General features: G+C 32.5%; 1 protein-coding gene across 4 annotated transcripts; it reads left to right on the top strand.

Annotated features, from left to right (window-relative positions):
* The first annotated feature begins 3,850 nt into the window (after positions 1-3,850).
* On the top strand, positions 3,851-14,198 carry LOC108199875 (protein HIGH CHLOROPHYLL FLUORESCENCE PHENOTYPE 173, chloroplastic). Of its 4 annotated transcripts, none has more exons than XM_064083142.1 (17): positions 3,851-4,090; positions 5,265-5,522; positions 6,014-6,175; positions 6,383-6,433; positions 9,895-10,029; positions 10,166-10,189; positions 10,314-10,425; positions 10,796-10,921; positions 10,999-11,048; positions 12,073-12,228; positions 12,309-12,404; positions 12,482-12,597; positions 12,733-12,856; positions 13,037-13,150; positions 13,297-13,377; positions 13,724-13,873; positions 14,046-14,198. In XM_064083142.1, exons 1-16 carry the CDS (start codon positions 4,031-4,033, stop codon positions 13,868-13,870), a joined length of 1,812 nt encoding a protein of 603 aa, XP_063939212.1. In that variant the 5' UTR covers positions 3,851-4,030; the 3' UTR covers positions 13,871-13,873; positions 14,046-14,198. The 4 variants fall into 4 exon arrangements, with proteins under 4 accessions (XP_063939212.1, XP_063939213.1, XP_063939215.1 ...); XM_064083143.1 differs by having other exon boundaries at positions 13,954-14,115; XM_064083145.1 differs by having other exon boundaries at positions 3,893-4,090; positions 5,265-5,457; positions 6,030-6,175.
* Positions 14,199-19,786: the final 5,588 nt, after the last annotated feature.

Raw genomic sequence — 19,786 nt, 5'->3', positions numbered from 1 at the left:
TTGTACATTAGTAGTGCTAATGACAAGATATGTGGTTCTGGTTAGTAAGAAAATGGTAGTTTAGGTAACCTAGCTTCTATACTAAATTTGATTGCACTTTTTTCATTTACACTGAAAATGGAAAGAACATGCTTATTTTTGCTAAATGAAATAACACGTCTTAAATTAATAGAAAGTTATGAAACACCTCTGAGGTGTTTCTCCGCTGAACTAACCATAACTTCTTAATATTAGAAATTGTTAGCTGAGAAGCTGAACTAACAATTACTTATACACCAGCATTTTATCAAACTCATAGATACTGTTTGGCTCTTATAAATATCCATTGATCTTGTGTTACACTTTCAAATTAAAACGCATCATTTGAAGTAATCAGTTTAAAGAGAGTTTGATCATTACATCTGCTCATCAAATCAACAATGGCTCCTATGAACCACAATGTTTTCATAGTTTTCGTCTTAGCACTATCAATTTCAAGCATGGAAGTGAGCTTTGCAGCGCGCCACTTGCTGCAATCTTCACAGCCAACAGTGCCGACTATTCCAACACTGCCAACTATACCGACTATTCCAACACTGCCAACCATGCCGACTCTGCCTAGGTTCGCATTGCCTCCAATGCCTGCGATGCCCAGCCTTCCCAAAGCAGCCGCACTTCCACCAATGCCAGCTACCTCTCTTCCAACGATACCGTCTCTACCATCTATGCCTACAACAATCCCCAAGGTGACATTGCCCCCTTTGCCCGCATCACTCCCAACCATTCCCACCACGATGCCTTCCTTTCCAACTATCAATATTCCTACAACTATGCCCTCCATTCCATTCTTCACACCACCGCCATCAACCTCTAGTCCTTAAGATATATCTACGAACAGATTTATCACTTTTTCTATTGTCAAAACTTATTTCCATGGTTTTGGAATAGTTCATGATTTCGTGTTTGCTTGTATCTCTCTATTTGTTTGTCTCATTATTTTCGTTCCTATAATATTTCTGAGTGATTATTACGTGCTTTCTATTGTATTCGCTCTGTCACTCTTATTTCTTTACGTTTTTTTTTTCAATTTTTGGAATTTCATACTAAAACCTGGTACAGAGTCTTCACTATATAGGCTTACTGTACACTGAGACACAGCATGCTCTGATAAGTATTAGACTTCTGTCCTAACTCCTAATCAACTACTCCGTACCTGATCCAACCTAACAGAATGAGATTTCATTTATACATAAGCAAAAAATTCTGGGCATTTATCTTCTAAAATCTTTCAACTCAAGTAATATAAATGAGGGAAACATCAAGTCCAACCATGATCAGCATCGAGAATCAAGATTATTGAATGAACAAGCAATGTGAGGACAAGTAGAACATATACCGGTCAATAATTAAAAAAACCTTGTTCAAAATCATATCGTAAACAAACCTCCTGGAACTTGAAGCAATAAACTTTCACAAGTATTCACTAGGTAAAGAAAAATATCCCTGTGCTGGGGTCTTCACATTTCTTTCATGTCATAATGTGATAGAGATCTCATTGAGCATTCTTTCACAAATTGACGGTGTTGTGATATGACTTCTAGAGTTGTAGTATAAATAAAGAATAAAATGAGATGACGCGTGATCAAAACCTTGAGGACTAATCCAAGCATTCACGACATGTCAATTCTCATTCGAAATGCCCGAAATGTCACCGACTCGCAATTTCCATCAATTTCAATGTTTCATCATCAGGGTCATCAGAAATATTGCCTAAGAAGATTAGCAAACCAGTAAGGACGAACATTACCTAGCCAAAGAAAAGGATTACATCCCATCCATAAAAGTACAAATATTGAACCATCCATAAAAGTGATACTACATCCCAAAAAGCACATACTTGAAATTCATCAAATTACATGTGTTCTTAAAATTTTATCCAAGATGAGTACAAACAAAACACACCAATTTTAAAATATTTCCACAATCATATCAGTCTTGGTAGAAAAGTCTTCTAATCCCATAAAAATCCTCTTAATCCAGATAGGTAAGTCCATGAGCCCTCAATTCCTCAGCACGTTCAACATACGGAGCTTTGTCCACATCACTCATATCCATCCATTCCTGCATTATAGCTTCTCGGAGATACTTACCATTATTCGGCGTCGTGAATGCTTCTCATAATATTTTGCCTCAGAGTCCTTCATAAAAAAGCAATAAGCATCGTCAATCACTGACCAAATAGTTGCTATGCATCCCTTATCAGCCACTTTTTTAGCTGTTCCGGATTTGGCAATATTTTTAGTTGTTTTGAACTTTGCTTTGTAATAGACTTCCTGTTCGTCATTCACAGCAGTCAGATAGTTAAGTCCTTGAGCCCTCAATTCCTCAGCACATTCAACATACGGAGCTTTGTCCCCATCACTCATATCCCTCCATTTCTGCATGATAACATCTCGGAGCTCCTCAGGTATTATTCGGCCTCGTGGATGCTTTTCATAATATTTTGCATTCTTCTCATAATATTTTGCCTTACAATCCTTCATGAAAAAGCAATAAGCATCGTCAATCACTGACCAGACAGCTGTTGTGCATCCCTTATCAGCCACTTTTTTAGTTGTTCCCGACTTGACAATTTTTTTAGCATCTGGTTTCTTAGTTGTTCCGGACATTGATCTGGTAGAAACCATGGCAAGTACTTCCGATTTTCTCCGTCAATACTCTCAGCGGAGACATGTGGCAAACCCTAGCTTCCACCGATAGTAATACTCTGTTTTTTTTATAACGATAAATCTCAGTGTTTACGATGATTACTATCAATAAAAATATATCAAATTTTTCAAAAAAGAAAAAATATCAAATCATCGTAAACAATTAAAAATTATACCTACAAAAAATGCCGGGAACACGTAAACAAGAAAGATTATACTCCTTCGGTTTCAAATTACATCTTTGTTTTCAAAAAATCACGTAGTTAGTGAATTTTAATTTTAAAAAAAGAATTGTATTAATTCATTAACAAAATATAATACGTGGCATATGGGATCTTGAAAATATAAATTAAAATATTTGAAAGAGAGTTTCTAGAAATATAAATTTACATTTAAAATTGAGATCAACAGATATTTTGAAACAATTTTTTTTTCCTGAAATACACACGTATTTTGAAACCAAAGGAGTATTAGATTTTATTACAAAATATTCACAATATAAATGTGAGTCATATTAAGTTTCCAAAGTTTGTTCTCAAATTTTTTCCTCCACAAAAAAAAATTGAAAATACATTTAGAATATCTAGTATTTTCTTATCATTATTGTCTAGGTATAAGAAAAGAGTAATATTAATTATAATATAAGGTAAGAACTAATTTTCAATTTAAAGTAAGAAATAAAATCAGATGTGCTGGTATTAATTATAATATAGTTTTTTGAAAAACTATTAATTACTTAAAAAAAGTTCTCAATTTTTTTAAACTGGATTGAAAATGCATGATTGCTTTCACTCGTACTAATACTTCATGTAATATGAGAAAAATTTTGACAACAAAATTTAATATTTAAAATTTCTCACAAGAAAATGATAATTATAATTGGTACCACCACAAATTTTAGTTCTTATTTTAAATTAAAAACTAGATCTTAAATTTTCGTTTAATTTATAAAATTTACTTTTAGATATAAATTTTTAATCTTAAAATATATTTTTGAAAATTTCAGTAAAAATGAAATGATTTGATAATCTAACTAAAAAACAGTAATCTTTAGCAATTGTTTACCAAAATTTTGGCTTCGAACAGGTTTTTAGCAACAAAGAAAGCAATGAATTAGTCTCCAGGTAACTATTTAGTTGATATTTTGCGGGCGTGTCTCTTCCAGAACTTGCCACTTATATGTGGTTTATAATTCTCCACCACAGAAACACAAGTGTGCTTATGTTTCATATATCATCACTTATTCACTTGTTTGTACCAATTGTATTTACTAATAGCCCATCAGTTTCTTCACTGTTTTTATGCATTTACATATAAAAATACAGTCTTTTTAGCTTAAGAAAATGGATGGTTGCTGTTTTGCTGCTATCACTTCTTCTTCCGCTACAATTCTCAACTTTCAGGTATTAAACCCTTTTACCCTTTATACCCTTCTATAGTTCTACATGTTTTGTGTGCGAAACTTGTGTTTTAATTTATGATTGTGCTGTTACTGTTAGTTGTGCTGTTTAACTGATATGAGTGTTCCTAAAGTTTCTACTTATATGGGTGGTAACTGGTAAGTGTTTGAAACATTGCCTTACTGAGCTCAATTATGCATTTGATCTTTCTGTAGTTGACACCTACGATAGGTGTCAAGTGACTCGCTGCCTGAGTTTCGATACCATGTTAAGTATCGGTGAACGGTGATAAGTGTTTGAAGCACTGCCTTACTGATCTTAATAATGCATTTTAGCTTTATGTCGTTTTCACCTATGATAGGTGTTAAGTGAGCTGACCGCTTGAGCTCTGATACGATACCAAGTGTCTGAGTTCTCCTGAAACCTTGAGATGTCAGGGAAAGACTTTTACCAGCCTTTCCCTAACAATAGGTAAAGCAATTTTAATGTAGATATCATGTGTTGCTAGTGGTTGAATTAAATAGAGGTAGAAATAGAATCGAAGAAAATTTGGATACTGTAGGGATATTATTGTATGAGCTTTTGGTTTGAATGTGGAATGGAATGGACAATTAGGATACAATAAGGCGCCTATTTGTGATGGAAGATATGAGAGTTTAGTTGTGGAATGGAATGGAGGAAGAATGAATATTATCATATTATGCATAAATGTACACAGAAAATTAGTTTAATTTTCATTTCTTTCTCCTCCCCCCCTTCCATTGCTAACAACTAGTACAATGTTTGTTTAAAGTACCTGCTTAGAAAAATTAGACAAACAGCTCAAAATATATTATCAATGTTTGATTTTGTTAAAGATAGAAAATGTTTGATATTGAGCTAAGTGCCTTTTAATCTCTAATGTTATCCGAAAAGTTTAATATGCACACTGAGGATATATTCCCCAAGAGAGGGGCTTTTTGTGATCCAGCTTAATAAACCAAAAAAAGGGGTCTCTTGAATGAGAGAGTGTTTCATTTGCCACATTCTTTTAAGTTTTAAGTAATACTTTGATGTCTTTATTAGTTTCCTATTTATTACTGATGTAGTCCAACACTTGTTTTCCAAATAAGCAGTATTGTTGGACATATTAAGAAGACTATTTTCCCTTCTTAAATCAATATGACTGCTATTTCAGGGAGGGTCATTTTCTGCCAACAGAAGATACAATTGTAGAACTGCTTCAGGTCCTCAGGTTCAGTGTTCTTCACTTGCTAACCCATTTCTTCAACAGAAGAACAATTTCCAATCCCCAATACTCCGGCAAAGCTCTTCCTGTCTCACTTTGAGATCATATAAGGGGATCATTTCTGCCGAAGCTGACAAGAAAGGTTGGGATTTTGGCAGATTTGTAAAAACACTATACTTTTTTAATGGGCCTCCATCCCCTGCTAAGGTTGGTAAATGCCAATCTTGTTTAAGCAAACCTTAATTATTTATTTATTATTTTGCATAGTTATTATCATTTGGGTCATGTTCCAGAGAGAACCATTAGAGAGAGAACCATAGAACCCTTACCTTATTAAGTAAGGTTTCCGCAGCAGAACTTAAGTATTAGTTGGGGTTCTGCAGCAGAACTTCACAAAAAAAATGTCAATATCTATGGATTATATTTTTAAATTATTTTTGAACACACACAACGATGAAAAAACATTAAAAAAACATGTATTTTAGATTTAGATCCTAAAAATCTATTTAAAATTTAAGGTTCTGCAGCAGAACCCTAGTGGTTCTATGGTTCTATTTTAAGGAGTGGTTCTCTCTTGAGCGCGACCCATTATCATTTTTCTTAAATTGTTTTATATTTAAAATTTGGGATACTGTAGGAAGGGGTGAATTTGTTGCTTCTACTGACATGTTCACAAATTTTCTTGAAAAAATTTGAAGTTCTTTGATTTTCTAGTTGAAAAATTGACTGGACCAGCACCAAGTGAACCTGTTAAGCCAATGGATACTTCTGGAATCGTCCTAGTGGCTGGAGCAACTGGTGGTGTTGGCAGAAGAGTTGTGGACGTTTTGAGGAAAAAAGGATTGCCAGTTAGAGTTTTGGTAAGTGCTCCTACTTGTTATCTATCTGCTACTAAAAGTCTTCTGTTGCTATGCATTATTTTGTTGTACCGTGTATTTGATATTCGGACTTAGCTTCCGATGGAGATGTGTGTTAATAAATACTGAACAAATCTTTTAAGTTATTTCACCGGCTTCGTGTAGTCATATTTGAATATTATTTACGATATCATATAATGATTCTTTCAGGTCAGAAATGAAGAGAAGGCCAAGAGAATGCTTGGTCCAGATGTTGACATGGTGAGCACCTTTCTTGGTTCTAATGCACTACAACTCAAAATGTTTTTCTTAGTTTATATTTTTCACTTAACGTGGAACCACTATATATCTAGTCAAGTACAGATATAGTGTTGTCTCTATGTTCTGAAGATACACGTCCAGACTTATCTTGAGAAATAGATCTGTAAGATGCTATTGTGACCTTTATTTTTCTACGGATCATTTTAGTTAATCAGGTTATATAACTAGATTTGCTACACATGCAATTGCTTCGCATTGTACAAGTTCTTATGACAATTACTTTAGAAAGTTCTCTTGTCCTACAATACATATGTTAAAGGATATTAACTACCTGGGGCTGCTAATATATTACACAGAATAGAGGCAGAAATATGGAATTAGGAATAATTGTAGTAATAACATTGCTGCGAGACTTAAAATATACAAAGAAATCACTGACTAATTTATAACTGCAGAGCATAAGAAATGAGAATGTGTCATAAATTTCTGCTTAATCGAGAACACAACATATAGCTTTTGTGTCTGTGTTAAGTTCTTCTAAAACCTCAAGGCGTTAGGGAAAGGCTTTTATCTAGATCATAATATTAATCACTATATTCTAACAATTTGCTACTAGAACTGATGACCGTAATGCTTTAGATTTGCCCTAATGTGTCACATATATACATGCATCAACAGTGGTGGCAGAAGTGCTAATATTCTTGGCCGAATGCATTATCATTGCCTCCGAACTTTTTCTTAATAACCTGCACGTCATCTTCAAAGACGACCTGTCACGTCCCTATACTCTTGAATAAGGCCCACCATGCTTTTATATTCTATAATATTTATAATATTCAAATCCTTCTTTATATTATTTGATATTTTTATATAAACATGTGTTAAGATGAATCATTCCTATTGAAATTTATATATAATAGTATTTATTAAGATTATGTAACAATATTATTTTCGATCTAATATAAAATAATATATAACAATTTCATGAGTTTTAATCTAGTTACATCTCTGTTCCCTAGACTCTCCATATTTGTCCTTAGAGCATGGGCAATGGGAGAGCCCAGTTCTCTTATTTTTGGGTCTTATTAATTGCCATGTAAGTGAAGCAGGGACTTGCTATGTTACTCGGACTCTCCATTTTGTGCTTATACTCGTGTCCGCCAGACATGACATGGGTGTGGGTATGGGATATGTGTTGGATCCTTCTTATTACAACCGGACACCTCACCTTGTAACATCCCAGGTCAAAATGAAACTTAGGTCTTTTTTCAACTTGTTTATAGAGATCAAGATCCATGAATGACTTGTTTCTATGTTGTTCTATTGATTTTATGCTTCGATTTCCAGCGTATGTGATTTATGTGCAGTAGGCACTATTTTTATGATAGTACAACAAATCAGTCTATATAAAGTTTTACTTGCGTGGAGCTGAAGTGCCAAGTCCCCGTACCCAAGTCTAATTTTGGATCCATGTCCATGAATCCTAATTATCCTAAAACTACGAATCTAACTCTTGGATCTGTACCCGTGTCCGATACCCATACCCGCGTCCGGGTAACTTAGGGGACTTGGCTAATTAGCTCCAATGCGTAACTGTAATATAACTGTTATGGGTGCCATTCTATTATATATAATATCATAATCTTATTATTAACCAGTTGAATCAACTAAAGCATTTAGATTGAATAAAATATGATATAAAGGTAGAGGCAGCAGAAATGGGCTCAGCCCAGCTTCGCGGGACCGGAACACTTTTTGCCATTTGCTCCAAACCTCCAACGCTGAATTTGGAAGGAGGATCCTTTGCACAGTATCCAACGCAAAAGTTACCCATGCACCGGACTTGCTCCTATACCTATGTACACCGGACATGACATGAGTCTGGGTATGGGATATGAGTTGAATCCTTGTTTTAAAATCAAGACACTTCACCTTGTAGCATCGCAGTCAAAATGAAAATTAAGTTCTTGTTATAACTTGCTTAAAAAGAGCAAGGTCCACGAATGACTTGTTTTTACGTTATTCTATCAGTTTTATGTTACACTTTAACATACTTAATCAAGTGTATGTGATTTATGTGTAGCAGAAACTATATTTATGAATGTGTAATAAATTAGTCTAAATAAAGTTAACTTGCATCAAGCTTACGTACAGAGTCACCACACCTGTCTAAATTTGGATCCATATTCAAGGATCCTAACTATTCTAAAACTAAGTATCAGACTTTTGGATCCGCACCCATGCGGGACACCCATACCCGAGTCTGGGTAACATAGAATTACATCTCACTTAATTTTTATAAATTATAACGTGAAATTAATATTTAATATCTTGAAGTTGTATATAATTTCTCTAATGTAACAAAAAAATAATAATTATGTATTGATATATTATATATGTTTATATATAGAGGGTTACTCCAGTGAGAACTCCTTAAAATGAGAACCGTGAGAACTTCCTTAATTTATCATATTTTGACTAATCTAAACATCAAACTAGTGGGAACCCAATATAAAAAATGTATATAAAACTAGTCTCTCCCTAGCTAGTCAAAAAAAAAATTCAAAAAAAAATTCAAATAAAAAAGTCCACTGCCACGTCATCAGTGATTTTTTTTAATTTTTAATTTTTTATTTTTTTTGGCTAGCTAGGTGGAGACCTTAATGATATACATTTTTTGTGAAGGTGCCCCTGGCGGGGCCCTTCAAATAAATGAGATTTTGATAAATTAAAAAAGTTCTCACTGTTCTCATTTTAAGAAAGTTCTCATTTGAGCAAGTGCCTATATATAATATATATATGTGTATGTATGTATTTGGTTTAATCTTATTTATTCAAATCTACTGGAGGCAGCAGTGGGGAACTGTCCTTTAGTGTCAAGGAAATAGCTAGGAATAGTCATCGAATTCTGGGATTTACTGGGCCTTTTAACAGAATGGATGACTACAGGGGTATAATAGGTCCTTCTCTAAGATTAAGGGCATAATAGGCTTTTGAGAAAGAGTTCAGAGGTATAATTGGTCCTTCTCTAAGGTTAGGGACATGATAGACTTTTAAGTAAGAGTTCAGGGGCCAATACATGCATTCAGCCAATTTTTTTTATTTTTAGAGCAATATATTTAAGTGCTCGTATGTTTATTGCCTGGGTATTATTTTCAGCATTATTTATGGAAGCCGTAATTAATTATACAGTCCCTAGTGTCTTCATTGGAACTAGTGTTAAAAGTTGATTAATTTTTATATAATCCATAGTGTCTTAATTGGAACTAGTGTTTAAAGTTGGTAAGTGTGAAGTTATATTGTCATTCCCTTATGATAGTTATTAATTCTGCCAGCATTTTCTGCTGCAGTTAAACTCTCCTTGATGAAAATAATCCTCGTTCCTTCTTGACAAAGATTCTGTATTTTATCTGTTGCATGCTCCTAAATACTGATGAATTTGTGTGAACAAAAATATTCAGATTGTTGGAGATATAACCAAGTCTAGCACACTACTCCCGGAGTACTTTAAAGGAGTGAAGAAAGTTATTAATGCTGTTTCAGTTATTGTTGGCCCAAAGGAAGGTGACACTCCTGAACGGGCCAAATACAACCAAGTATGCTTCTAATCCAAAGCTACAAAATTTAAAATATTCAGATTTTTTTTAATGTATGAAGTTATATGTGTTCATAAATGAGAATCTCCTACTTTGATATGTTAGTAACTTTTTATATATATATGGCTGTGTACAGGGGATCAAGTTCTTCGAACCAGAGGTGCTTTCAGTTGATTCATTGCAAGAATTCCATTCCATTAGGCATCTTGTTTCCAACACGAATCCTTTTATTCCTCACCATCATGTAATCATTTTAAAGAGTTTATTTGTTTGATGGAAAGCAGATTAAAGGTGATTCTCCTGAAATGGTGGAGTACATTGGTATGAAAAATCTGATTAATGCTATAAAGGAAAGTGTAGCACAACGAAGTGGAAAGCTAGTGTTTGGATTTGATGGTATGTTTTGCACAGTTAAAAGTGGCTTACGATCTACTTCATGTCATGGTCCAGTCATATCATCATCTCCCAAGATTTATAAGCCGAATACATGTTCTTTTTTATGGACAGACTTTTGTATCTTGGAATGAGATTTCCAAGTGCTTTCATTTCATTCTGTTACTGCTCATATCTATAAAAACACTTGTATATCAAACTAAAGTAGATGAAATGCTATTAAAATTGAAATTTGACTAGTATAATCAAATCAAAGTAGATAAAATGTTGTTTACGGTTCTGTGCATCTATATAGATAATGTGGAAAAACAACACTTCAGGAGATACTGCCCATCATTTCTCTCAGTGAACGTCAGATTTTATGATTGCGCAGGTGATTCATCTAGAGATCTTCCTTGGGGTGCTTTAGATGATGTTGTTATGGGAGGGGTTAGTGAAAGCACATTCCGTATAGATCCAACAGGGGGTGAAAATGGCAAACCCACTGGGATCTTCACAGGTTTGATCTTCTCAGATACTTGGAAATTACATTTATGTTCTTTCATATAATCTTGATTTCTTGTGCATGCCTTTTAGGTATAGTTTCCACATCAAACAATGGAGGCTTTACTAGTATAAGGACAAAGGTTAGGCGATTTTATTTTTGTCCTACTTAACTACAGTAGATATTATTCTGAGTGAAGTAATATTGGTAATATCTACCAACATTAAGTAAATAGTCAAGTATAAAGCTAGCTGCCTCAATTATATTGCGTCCCTGTTGCTTCCCTCCTAAAGGACACTCCTCACTCTAGCGCTTTATAACAGGAGGAAAATAATCTATACGGTGTGGCATGCGAAATGTTAATTTTACCGTATTAGAATTGATTTTTACTTTTTTATTTTTTTGTAGTTAGTTTGTAACTTGTGTATTTTCTTCCGAAGTGACATGTAGTGAATGCTGATGCGTATCTATCTAGTCAGAATAATATATTTAGTCTATGATATGTCAAGAGTGTTAAGGTTACTTAAAAATGTGAAACTATATTTTCTGAAGTATTCAATTTCCCTTCCTAAAAATTATAATGCTTTAAAAGAAAAAAATCAAAATTTCAAAGGAAATAGAAAGTTCTAAATTAAGTTTAAGAATCCTTTCATAGATCCTGAAAAATTGCGTTGCAGACGACTAATCATATATCTCTATATGCTTGGGCTGCTGGATTACTGACTCTCATGGGGTTTTGCTCATTTTAAGCTTAGAATAGTTGTTTCTGATTAGTTGTCTATCATGAAAGTTAAGTTATTTTACTCCCTCAACAATTTGCTTCATTTCTATCTATAACTTGTGAGCAGGGTGTTGCCTTGTATGTATGCCATTTGAATTCATTATGCAGTTGTAAATTATAGAATTATGTAACATGCTCACATTAATAAATGCTAGTACTGATAAAAAGTCATGGGTAATAAGTACTTTAAAATTTAACACTATTGGTCTTGCAGATCCTACAAAGCCATATTAGCATATTCATATATGCACCATTATTAAGTCATGACCAAATCTTGTATTTTCCTATAATATTATGTTTTGACTAGTTTGTATATTATATGATTATCAAGAGAGAGTGTAGTGTATTAGTAGTGCATAAAGAACTTGCCTGTCTTTGTTTTCAGAATTTCACAATACCCGAAGATGTTTCTGCATATGATGGATTTGAATTACGCATTAAGGGGGATGGGCGGCGTTATAAACTTATTGTTCGTACTAGCCGTGATTGGGATACAGTCGGATATACTTCAGGCTTTGACACTGTAGAAGGATGGCAGTGGGTAAGTAACATCGATGAGAAGAAATAATAAATAATCCGATATAATATTATATTCCTCTATTTACTGTTTCTGACTTGTAGGTACGTGTTCCATTTTCTTCTTTGAGACCTATATTTCGAGCACGAACAGTACAAGATGCACCGCCCTTTGACCCAAGCCAAATTATTTCTCTGCAGGCATGTTATTGTTTTCTTCCGTTTTACTTTTTCATTAATTTTTCTGTGCATTAATAAAAGATGAAAACGTCGTACAGCTCATGTTCAGTAAGTTCGAATATGATGGAAAGCTTAACCCCACGTTTGTAGAAGGTCCATTTCAGCTTCCACTGTCAGTTATACGAGCATATATAAAGGAACCAATCACTCCCAGGTCAATATTCAGTTTTATTGTTAAACTGATATCACTGCATGATGATTGATGATGTATCAGGAATTCAGGATTACTAATTCAAATTTAACATTTTCACACTTCACATTGTGTAAAATGACTATTTGATCAGAACAGGTTCATACACGTGGGCTCTGCTGGTGTTACTAGAGTTGAGAGACCTGGACTTGACCTGAGCAAGCAACCTCCAGCCGTACGCATGAATAAGGAATTGGGATCTATTCTAACCTTCAAATTAAAGGTTATTTTTAACCTATTTGCTGTTATTTGAATATGAATAAAAATCATGATTACTTAATCTCACTGGTTGCATTGATCAGATTGAAACCAATTTTTAAATTTTTGCCAATATCATTCCGTGCTGTCATTTATATATATATTTGTATTAGTGCACTATTAGGTTTAATTTGTTCTGTAACAGGGGGAGGATTTGATTCGGGAAAGCGGAATTCCATATACAATTATCAGGCCTTGTGCATTAACTGAGGAACCGGCAGGGGCTGATCTTATATTTGAACAAGGGGACAATATAACGGTATTTGCACATCATCTTTATATCATATGCATGAAGTAGATGATATTCTGCGTACTATTCAATTGAAAAAAAAAAATTAAACTATGGCATGATGCAGCTAATAGTGTTATGGATGATATGTAACTTTTCATCCGTCTCTTTTTCAGGGAAAGATATCAAGGGAAGAAGTTGCTTTAATATGTGTTGCTGCTTTGGGAAGCTCAAATGCATGTGACAAAACATTTGAGGTTGGAGGATTAATATTCATAACTTACTTAACGCATAGGATGGATCTTTCAAACATTGAAATTAATATTTGAGAGGTTAAAATTGCAAGTTGTGGTTTAAGTTAGTCTTAAGTCATAGACTGAAGCTAAGATATGTTCTTCCCTAAATGAATTGATATATTTTAAACGATATAAACCATAATTAGTATAGTATTTTATGCCCTCCAATTTCCAAAATAGAGTGACTTGTTAGTTATTACCTTTTAACTCTTCAAGATAGAGTGACATCTCTTTTGAAGAAGATAAAGTAAAAGCTTCAAAAGGACGCAACTGATTTACACTGAGTTATTCCTTATTCTTATCACAGGTTAAGAGCGTGGTTCCATTTAGTGAGCCATTCACAGTAGATCCAGAGAATCTCCCCCCTGAGAAAGATTATGATGTGTACTTCAGCACTTTAAAAGATGGAATTACCGGGAAGGAAGCCCTGGAAAAGAGTCCTGTTCCTGTTTGATGGGTATGTATGATTAATTAATCAGATAAAACTTTAACTTCAAATATTATACGGATAGAAGAAATTATAGACTCTGATTGTAGGTGAAGTGAGTATCAGAATTTTACTCCTAGTTCTCATGTAACCCATGATTTGGACATGGAAAAGCTGAAGGAAACCGAAAACTTTGCTGCAGGTGTTTGGAAGACTTGGCTGTCTTTATATGAAAATTATATATATATTTATATACAAATTCTAGATATACAGTAAGAATATATAGAAGTAAGGGAGACACTCCTTTAACAGCATGATAAGCAAGCTGGAAATACAGAAGGGAGGTTGAAATACAGTACTAGCAGATTTGACAGCAAGGTAAGTTCCTGATGAATGATGATGGTGAGGAGTATATTATTGCATTGTCTGCTCATGCTATTGATTAATAAAACAATACTACATGTTGGCCTCAATGAGTACTATAATATTTGTTATTTTATTATATAAATTTTATCGTAATAATAAAATTGTATTAGAATAATCAATAATATCTGTTTTTTTTATTAAAATAGATTTTTAAATAATTAAATTAACCTCTAAATTTGTAACTTTCTCTTATCAAATCTTGATTTTATATTATTTTACTTCGATTTTGTCTTGTGTACAAGTTTACTTCAAATGCCTGTTAGGTTCATGTTGTATAATTTAACAAGAAACACATTTATTTCGACCAAACTTTGAAAAATTTATTAGGATACAACTCAATTTGAAATGAGGGCCGCAAATGAGATCAAAAATTTATCAATAATTTACTCCATGCATCGAAACGAAGCAAGTGAGCTTATTGATAATTAACCGTGGATTAAAGTGGGCTTTAGTGCAATAATCATCAACTTATTCATGGCTCGTGTTACATTAAGGAGGTACCAAATAAGGCATGTAGCAAAAGAATTTGGAAGTATAATGTCGGAGAAGGGACTCCGGGAGGTCAATTATCTTCTTATCTCTTTCTAATTCACAGGCCTAGGAAAGGAAGAATTTTATTAAAAGGTATTCGGGTGGCTAGGAGTTCCTTCATTATCATACATGTTCGTTGCAGATATATTATGAAGCGCAGATCTCTCCCGTTTCTGACTCCAGTAGAAGTAATAGTAATATGTTTCTTGGAAATGTTGCGTTCCCTCTAAACGACCATGATCATAATTTTTGTGTATTCTCGTATACTAGCTTAGAGCAACTCCAATGCACCCACTCCTTACCTATATTTAGTCTACATGGACAATATTTGAGGATTGAGAACAAAAAATACAACTCCAACGCAACTCCCTATCCCTCATTTATTTTAGGTGAGAGAAATTTCAACCCCTTATTCGAGGGATGAAAAAGCAAACCCCTATATTCTCCATGTCATCACCAACTCATATATCCTCTTGTTTTTCTGTCATTTACCACTGCAATTTCTCTCTCTATTTCAGTTGCATATGTGAATTTGAAATATAGGGGATCAATATGGGGAATACCATTGGAGCAAAACAACTTTTTGGTCCCCTATATTTTAGGTAACCATTATTATATAATATTTTAGGGGTTGAAAATAGGGAATTGCATTGGGCTTGCTCTTATAGCCCGTGCAAGGCACGGGAACTTTTTAATTATTTATAAACTTTTTAAATATATTTTAAATGGTGTGAAAAAATTTAATTTATAAATAATAAATTAAAATTTTCAATAAAATAAAATTCGAAATTATGATTTGTTTGTAAGTTAGAACTTTGGTAAATACATCATCACAGCCATTAATGGTTTCAAATAAATTATTTTAATCAAGCAATTTCTTTTCTCGTATGTATCATGCCAAAGTATTAAATTCTATCTATCAAATTTTAATATATTTTGAGTGGAATACGTTATGCCAACTCCTATTAGATTATATTAATAAATGTATTTTATATTAAAATTATTATAATGTGATTTAAATATTTTTCAAAAAATTTATATGGTTCTAAATTAAAATTGATAAACATAATTTGTTTTGAATTAAGAAAATGAATCATAAATATGCAATAAGAAGGTAGAATCTATTTTGGATTAAGAAAAAGTTTTTGTATTTGTTCCTCACATAAATCCGGCTTATTAATTTTAAAATATATTATAAAAAAATTGTGACGGTGAGATTTATATGATTCTACGAATAAAACTGGTAGGAAATATTTATTTAGGATTAAAAAAAATCATATACATGTGAAAGACAAAATTTGTTTTGGATTCAGAAAAGGAATTATAAACATGCAAGTAGATATCAGTTGCCTTCTAGAACAGAATTTAATTTTGTTCCAATCTAACGGTGCTTATTTGTTCAACATAAGATCCAACGGATGATAAGCTTTTGGACCAGAGGACCATGCGACCAAATTATCTCCCTTACGCTTACTAGCTTATAGCCCGTGCAAGACACGGGAGCTTTTTAATTATTTATAAATTTTTAAAATATATTTTAAATGGTGTGAAAAATTAAATTTCTAAATAATAAATTAAAATTATATGTATCATGCCAAAGTATTAAATTCTTTCTATCAAATTTTAAAAATTTTTAAGTAGAATATGTGTCGCCAACTCCTATCAGATTATATTTATAAATATATTTTATATTAGAATTATTATACTGTGATTCAAATATTTTTCTAAAAATTTTTATGGTTCGAGATTAAAATTGATAAACACAATTTATTTTGAATTAAGAAGATGAATCATAAACATGCAATAAAATAGTAGAATTTGTTTTGGATTAAAAAAACGTTTAGTATTCGTTCCTCACATAAATTGGGCATATTAATTTCAAAATATATTAGATAAAAATAATTTTGTGACGGTGCGATTTATACGATTCTACAATTAAAATTGGTAGGAAACATTTATTTTGGATTAAAAAAAACCAAAAAGACATGAAAGACAGAATTTGTTTTGGATTTAGAAAAAGAATGATAAACATGCAAGTAGATATCAGTTTCCTTATAGAACATAATTTAATTTTGTCTTAATCTAACGGTGCTTATTTGTTCAATATACGATCCAACGGATGATAAGCTTTTGAATCATAGGACCATACGACCAAATTATCTTCCTTACGCTTATTATATATAAGTATATAATTATATATAAGTATATAATTTGCTTATACCTAGTGCGCAGTGATTTTTTGATATTTATTTTATATTGATTTGTATTTTAATATTATTTTTTTGTTTGAATTTCAATTTTATTTTAGACATATATATTTGTGCTAGAATCTTGCTTTTAAAATTTATTATTTAACTTTTGAATGTATTTTTTTTGATAAAAAGGAATCAATTCATTAATCAAAAGCCATACGGCATCTACAAACACAATCAAAATTGGACAGACGCTGAAGAATATCGCTGTTGAATCCTTCTTTCTTGGAGAGGCAACTAAGCGATTTGAAGATGATTTGAATATATACATTTGTTCCCATCTGATTGGTTTTCACCTGAATGTTCTGAACAATCGACCATAGATGCGATCCCATAATAACCTTCAAACCTGAATCAAACCCATGAAAATCATGCCGATCTATAACCTCGGTCATGGAAAACATCAAAACACACCAAAACAAAACAAACCAACTCTCACAAGATGGAGAGACTAACAAAACCCAAATAAATTGGGAACTTATTGAATGAAAAATAAGATTTCAAAACAAGAAAGTAGAAAAAAAGAAGAAATCGGGGCTTTCCACCGGTAGAAACCGATGGAAGCCCCTTCAAAAATCTGTGATGGAGGCTAGGGTTTTGTATCAATATATTTTAATCTGATTGCTTAATATAAATTATTAGTAATAGAGCACTAAAAAATGTTTAAAAATAATATGCCCACAGTGGTTTTTGAGTTTTTTTTTTTTTTTGAAGGCAGGTTTTTGAGTTATAATATCTTTCTTTTTTTATAATATCTAAAATTGTTATAAATTAATATATAGTTGGCTGGTTATTTGCTGCAAAGACGTAATTAAAAGTTAAGTACACAGAGTTATTTCGTTAAAATTCGTCTTATATTTGTTAAATTTCAACTTTAATAGTATAAGTAAACATTGATGTATCGAATCGAACCTGTCATAGTATTTTAGCAAAAGAAATAGAAGGAAGAAAACGACCTCGAACCATTGTTAATTCTAGTTTATTAAGTGACTTGTTTTTACATACTATTATTTTACAAAGATAACTTGTTTTCAATTTGTGATAATGTTAATAATCAGTAGTACCCGTAGTTTAGGTACCCTAAGTTTATAATATGTTTGTTAGGTCTGATGTCAACATCTCTGCATGAATTAATAATCAACTGCATCTTCAATATTGTTAATTATCTAAGCAAGTTATTCTAAATTGAACCTAGCAAAATAATTGACACAAACCAATACAGATTAGGATTATCATAGAGTATAATTTTCATTAGATTGCTCAAAGTCAGCCATGCCAAATCAATAAAGATAAGGATTACACCAGTGTTTATACCTAGAAAACTAGTAGTAGAATATAATTTTCATTAGTTTGCTTAAAGTCAGCCTTTTGAATTTTATGCTTACGACTTAAGGCCCTTCCAGTGCTGTAAATATATTTTTAAGCTCCATTCCTCTGTGGTTAGCAATATATGTTTATTACGTATCGAAAATGTTAATAACTTTGACAAAAGACAATTGTTTTCCCATATAGTCTTAACAATTTGTCATTACTGTTTTATGACTTTCTTTTCTTAAATAAATAGAAAAAAAATAATAAAATTCCTCATTGTTGGTAGTTACAAGTATCGAATGTTTATTATATGCATAGGAATTACACATATAACTATTTTTTTTTTTGAAACATACACATATAACTATTAATAAGAATAATTAATATAATTGGTCGTTGCGATTACGAGTTGGATGTCTAATTGTCTTAAATTCATTGGACGGTTACATTATTTCAAATATTTCAAATATATTAATGTAGTTATATTTCCGAATAATGTTAAATTCATAGGAATTAACATTATTCCAAATATTAATGTAGCTATATTTCCAGTCATATAATAAATCTTCAATGTAATAAGAGAATATTTCGAAATGTCTTCTTAATTTATTTAGGATGATTCTGATTGGACTAGATTCAGCTAAGTGATTAATTTACTACAGTTCGCATAATTGTGATTTTCTTTATCTCCGACGTCCTTTTGGCATGTGCATGGTCGTGATTCACGAGAATTTCTTGCTCATGTCACCCGATAACCTATAAAACGATCTTGATATACATCGTATGTAATTCCTTTTTGTCTTTATTACCCTTTACTCCATGAGATGTGACTTAAATAATTGTGGGATATCAAATCACAAACCGCTTTTGTACGACACGGTTGGTAATATCGAGTCATGTGCACATGTATTTCTGGTATCCTTGGATGGATATCGTCGAGATTCACGATTTAATGAAACATGTGGGAGAAAGGCCTTGCAAACCTTGGAGTCGCATAATCATGGCAATAAAGTTGGATGACTTTGGTACATAATGCCTGTCAATACTACTAGCAAAATTACATGGCCTACCACACGTAGAACATTTGTCAGTTTTGCCATGCTCCATTTAATTGGGTGTTGTGCACTTAAAAATAAGGTATAAAATTCTATAAATAATATTTTTAGTACTTGAACTCATATTTTACTTGTTGACTTTAGTGACCATCCTGATACTGTTTTCAGTTTACTCACCAACTTGGTACTTCACTTCAGTAACCAACTAGATAATTAATACTCGGTTCGACTCGGACAAAACTCGTCTCGGCTCTGTTATGAACAACTCCCGTCTCCAGATCCATGGGCATTCACTCTGGGTACTGAACATAGATTATTATGCTAATGTCATCACTAGATCCACTTAATCAGCATTTTGGCTCAAACGC

The sequence above is a fragment of the Daucus carota genome, chromosome 8 (assembly GCF_001625215.2).
Source record: "Daucus carota subsp. sativus chromosome 8, DH1 v3.0, whole genome shotgun sequence".
Taxonomy (NCBI): Eukaryota; Viridiplantae; Streptophyta; class Magnoliopsida; order Apiales; family Apiaceae; genus Daucus; species Daucus carota.
This window is presented reverse-complemented; position numbering and strand designations above follow the sequence as displayed.

What these genes read in the sequence shown, in the direction of transcription:
- LOC108199875 (XM_064083142.1), top strand. Translation starts at nt 4,031, where the DNA reads ATGGATGGTTGCTGTTTTGCTGCTATCACTTCTTCTTCCGCTACAATT. An exon ending in GCCAAATTATTTCTCTGCAG is followed by an intron (nt 12,405 to 12,481) that starts GCATGTTATTGT and finishes AACGTCGTACAG; the next exon opens with CTCATGTTCAGTAAGTTCGA. An exon ending in CATGTGACAAAACATTTGAG is followed by an intron (nt 13,378 to 13,723) that starts GTTGGAGGATTA and finishes TTCTTATCACAG; the next exon opens with GTTAAGAGCGTGGTTCCATT.